This window comes from Oratosquilla oratoria, chromosome 23 (genome assembly GCF_046742065.1).
Source record: "Oratosquilla oratoria isolate Oo_2021 chromosome 23, ASM4674206v1, whole genome shotgun sequence".
NCBI classification, from domain to species: Eukaryota; Metazoa; Arthropoda; class Malacostraca; order Stomatopoda; family Squillidae; genus Oratosquilla; species Oratosquilla oratoria.
This window is the reverse complement of record NC_134799.1, coordinates 19,383,304-19,388,303: the sequence shown is the minus strand read 5'-3', so window position 1 is coordinate 19,388,303 and position 5,000 is coordinate 19,383,304. Positions and strand designations below refer to the sequence as shown.

The 5,000-nt window shown below is 41.6% G+C and overlaps 2 protein-coding genes across 2 annotated transcripts in view; both read left to right on the top strand.

Moving 5' to 3' along the window:
* Positions 1-1,998, top strand: part of LOC143037725 (uncharacterized) — a 2,150-nt gene extending 152 nt beyond the window's left edge. The window contains exons 1-2 of the mRNA XM_076206270.1: positions 1-940; positions 1,045-1,998. The exon at positions 1-940 is cut by the window's left edge and continues 152 nt beyond it. Coding sequence (XP_076062385.1) covers positions 1-940; positions 1,045-1,998 — 1,894 coding nt within the window. The remainder of the gene's footprint in view (positions 941-1,044) is intronic.
* Positions 1,999-2,319: 321 nt separating this feature from the next.
* Positions 2,320-3,789, top strand: LOC143037724 (uncharacterized). Its single transcript, XM_076206269.1, has one exon. It carries the CDS (start codon positions 2,320-2,322, stop codon positions 3,787-3,789), a length of 1,470 nt encoding a protein of 489 aa, XP_076062384.1.
* Positions 3,790-5,000: the final 1,211 nt, after the last annotated feature.

Genomic DNA, 5,000 nt, shown 5'->3' with positions numbered 1-5,000 from the left:
AGATAAAAAGTTGTTGGACGACGATAGGGAAAACCGTAGACAACAACGCAAAAAGGAAAAAGAGAAGGGTGATCGTAGCAAGCCTATTGCAGAGCTTATAGGCACACTTCGCGAAGGACACGCAACTAAGATCGATACCCATTCGGTCGGCAGATTAGGGGAATTCAAATGTAAGTACTGTGACGCACTATTATGGAAAGATGAAAGGAGAAGTATTTGTTGTAGTTCGGGCCAAGTTCGTACAACATTTCCATCAACAATCAAAGATAACGCCATTAAGGCTTTATACGATGGAACATCTAAACTCTCAGAACATTTTTTGAACAATATGGTGGGCTTCAATATGTTGTTCTCTTTTACCTCTTTTAACACTTCGAATAAACTAGAGAACATGGCCGAGGCCGCATCGTGCTACAAGATACAAGGTAGAATATACCATAAAATTGGTCCATTGAAGCCAGAATTATTGGAAGAAGGAGGTTTTTTTAATGAGACGGGTCCGAAAAGAAAGGCGGGAAAAGCTTTCTGGAAAAGCTACAATGACTCTTTTCTCGACCTATATTTTTACCACGATAGAGATCAGCAAATTAAACTTAGAACAGAGAAAATGTGCACGGATTACTCAAAGAAAAGTAATAAAAACGTGAAAGTTAAAACAAGACGGCGTCGCGAAAGAGAAGAAAAAGAGTTGAACAAAAACGAAGAAATAATTACGCTGCTTTACGAGTATATGACTGCCAACAATGCTTGCCTGACAGGTATGCTAAAAGAACTAAAGACCGCAAAGGAACTAATAAGAGTTCACGTAGAAAAATACGGAAAACTCCCCGAGATGTCTATAACCTTGAAGGCTGTTGAAGGGATAAAAACACGTGAACATAAGGGCGTTTACCATATTCCTTCGTCTTCACAGGTTGGAGCTATCGTTAATTTCGATTCGGTAAAGGACAATCTATGTATAACAGTTCGTTCCCCGAAGCCAGGTACGAAATACCAACTTAGAATGATAGCCCATACCAATTTTTTTTTTACGATTCTTTTCAGTACCCTTTGTTGATCCCTAACGGGGATATAGGTTACTCCTTCACAATGAAATGTGCCAACAGTACTTTAAATACTCTGACTCCCTGCATGTTTTACGCATCTTTGTATATGGAGAGGGAATGTGTTTATAATTACATGACCAAATGCAGAAGGCTATTCCAACAATTCGTCGTCGATAATTATGTAAAAGTTGAAACTGCTAGGCTATCTTTTATAGAATTTAACCAGAATAAAATAAGAAAGGAACGTGCAGATATCTTACGGTGTGACGACGGAAAAAGTACTGGACAAAGAGTGATAATTCCTTCATCATTTGTAGGTGGACCAAGATACATGAAGCAACGTCAACAAGACGCACTCGCGTTCGTTACCAATTACGGTTCTCCGGACTTTTTTATCACTTTTACTATGAACCCTCGATGGGAAGAGTTGAATGAAGCTATTGAACAAACAGATTCCAGCTCTGCTTCGAGACATAGGAGCGATAACGATAGACCCGATTTGGTTAGTAGGATATTTAAGCTGAAAGTCGACAGCATTATGGATGATTTAACTAATAAAAACATTTTTGGGCGCGTTAAGGCCTTCCTTTATAGCATTGAGTGGCAGAAAAGAGGTCTCCCTCACGTTCACATTCTTCTATGGATGGAAGAACGAGTTAACGCCGAATTGGTGGGCAGTGTCATTTCCGCCGAAATACCAGACAAGGAAAAGGAACCAAGATTGCACGATATTGTCACAAAATGTATGATCCACGGTCCGTGTAAAGGCTTCGACGAGTCCCACGTATGCTGTCAAAGAAAATCGGTAAACGGGAACGACAAATGCCAAAAGGGCTTCCCCAAACCGTGTGGGAGCGATCTTCTCTTTAGACGTAACGGCTATCCTTTATACAGAAGAAGAGCCGTGGGAGAAGGCGGACACTCTTTCGACGTGAAAGTTAACTATAGATAATTCGTGGGTTGTACCTTATAACCCGTATCTATGTCTGAAATATAACGCTCACATTAATGTCGAGTGTTCAAATTCCATTAAATGCATAGCCTACGTTACAAAGTATGTAAACAAGGGTTGCGACCGTATTTTGTTTTCTAAGACTGGTGAGAAAGATGACGATGTCAACGAGGTAAGGTGTTACCAAGAAGCACGTTATGTCAACGCGAATGAAGCAACTTGGAAGATTTTCAAATTCCCCATTCACAAGAGTCACCCTTCTGTCTTTTCGCTTGACCTACATCTACAAGGCGAAAATGAAGTTTTTTTTTTCAAGAAGATATGGCAAAAGAGGTTATCGACAACAAGATCGAAAAAGACACTCAGCTGACAGCATTTTTCAAAATATGTTCCCGTGATGAGTTTGCAGCAGGGCTCTACTATCACGAAATGCCCAATTTTTTCGTTTACAACAACAATAAAAGTATTTGGGTAGAACGTCGAAACAAAAGTTACGCTCTAGAAAGGATAAGGGCTGTAACAAGCAAAAACGTCGAACTCTTCTATTTGCGTCTTCTTCTTACGCATAAGCGAGGACCTAAGTCTTTTACAGATCTCAGAGCCGTAGACGGACACGTGTACTCCACCTTCAGGGAAGCCGTGAAGGCCATGGGTCTACTGAACGACGAATATACGTGGAAACAGACTATCCTAGAGATAATCAACCACACAAACGATCGAAGACAGCTACGGGCAACGAACGCAAGCATGCTGGTGTTTTCTTCCCTCGAGGACCAGTCAAATATCTGGGAAGAGACCAAAGATCTATTTTCGAGCGACTTCCTTCATCACAGAGGGTTAACAGAGTACAACGAAGAAATTTATCTGGATGCCTTAGACGATATACAGGAAAATGTGTGGAACTGTGGCGGCGACAGGATAGTTCATTATGGCCTCCATCCTTCCAGAGACGGCGAAAAGACAACAAACGTTATACGTAGGGAGAAATCGTATAACAAAGCTAAGCTGGAAGAAGAGGTTAAAGAAAAAACGGTTCTCCTAAACGATAAACAACGGCAATGCTACGAAACCGTGATGGCGCGCGTTGAGGGAGACAAAAAGTATCGTGATAAGGTTATCTTCTTAGACGCTCCTGAAGGCACGGGAAAGTCTTTCGTGGTTAACCTTATCCTTGACGCGGTTCGTTCAAAGGGAAAGGTAGCCCTGGCGGTGGCGTCCTCAGGCATCGCCACAACTGTTTTACACGGAGGAAGGACAGCGCATAACATGTTTAAGATTCCTTTAATGGGTCATACCGAGGTTCGTGCCTGTAGCGTAAAGGAAAACTCAGAAATGGCAAGGTTACTGAAGATGACGTCCGTTATAGTGTGGGACGAAGTCGTAATGGTCAACAAGAATACGATTACAGCAGTGGATATAACGTTAAGAGATATACTGGAAGTTAACAGTTTCATGGGAGGAATAGTTTTCGTTTCCGCGGGTGATTTCAGACAGGTTATTCCAGTTGTAAGAGGAGGTGGAAAGAACGATGAACTAGAATGTTGTATAAAGTCAAGTTATTTTTGGGATTGTTTGGTAAAGATGGAGCTAACAGAGAACGTTAGACTCACTGTTAATGACGCTAAAAATAAGAAATTCGCTAAAAATCTGTTAAGGATAGGGACAGGAGAAAGTGGCTATTACATGCACTTTCCTGAAAATTTTGGAGTGTTGGTTAAAGACCGTGAAGAGTTGGTGGAAAAGGTCTACGACAACTTTGAAAAAAAAACACCTGAACGTTTCTTACTTTGAGAAAAGGGCTATCATTTCACCTACAAACGACGATGTTGACAGAATTAACTACTGTATATCGTATACGACAAATCAGATAAGCCAGAGAGGGTCTATATGAGTGAGGACATTTCCGTAGAAGACGACATGCAAATTCAACAGTCCGTATACAATGCAATGTCAAGTCCTTCCCTCCCGCCCCATGAATTGAAGTTAAAGATAGGTAGCGTTATTATGGTTATCCGAAACATTTGTCCGCCAAAAATGTGTAATGGAACTCGAGTTATGGTAACTAACTTACAGAAGAATATTATCGTTGGCAAGATTTTAGTAGGTGCGTACAAGGGTGAACAAGTTCTGCTTCCGAGGGTAACGTTAGAATCAACAGATACACCCGTAAACTTTAAAAGGAAACAGTTTCCCATTAAACTAAGTTACGCTATGACAATAAACAAGTCCCAGGGACAAACTTTTAACCGGTGTGGCCTCCTTCTCGATTCCGCACAGTGCTTCGCGCACGGACAGCTTTACGTTGCGTGTTCCCGGGTTACCAGCTGGGATTCGTTAATAGTGTACACTGGCTGGAGTAAGGTAAATGATACGCACGAGTTAAAACCGGCACGAAATTGTGTATTTAAACAACTTTTCTGTAAATCTTTCAAAGGTGAAGAAGCTGTACCAGAAATAACACCTGCTTCCGATAGTGAGGAACTTCCAATTGCTGAGGAGGAAGCAGAGCACGGAATAACTGTTATTCCAAAATCAATCTTTACGATTTCCGAACAAGAAGCTTTCGCAATGATAATGCCAAGTTTTTCAGACAACGAGACCAGCGACGATGAGTCTGAATTGGCCTCTAAGAAAGATTTAGAGGAATTATTAGAAAAAATGAAAGAAGAAATGAAGAAGGTGAAGAAGGGGCAAGAAGAAATGAAGAAGGGGCAAGAAGAAATGAAGGACTTCATCGTGAAGGCGGTAAAGAGATGGAGTGACGATGACGACAATGATGATTCGGAAGACGAAGTTAGGACTCCACCACGTAAACGACCTAAAGCGTCCAAAGATGTTGTTATTACCGGTACTGAATAAAAAACCTGTATGGGTTCCTCTCTTTTATTATCTAAACCAAACCGAACAAATCATACATTAAAACAATGAGGGCGGAGCCCTGGGGCGCGAAGCAGGCCAAGCACCCATGGCGGAGCCATGGCCGGCGTTAGCCGGGTGCTTGT

What these genes read in the sequence shown, in the direction of transcription:
- LOC143037724 (XM_076206269.1), top strand. Translation starts at nt 2,320, where the DNA reads ATGGCAAAAGAGGTTATCGACAACAAGATCGAAAAAGACACTCAGCTG.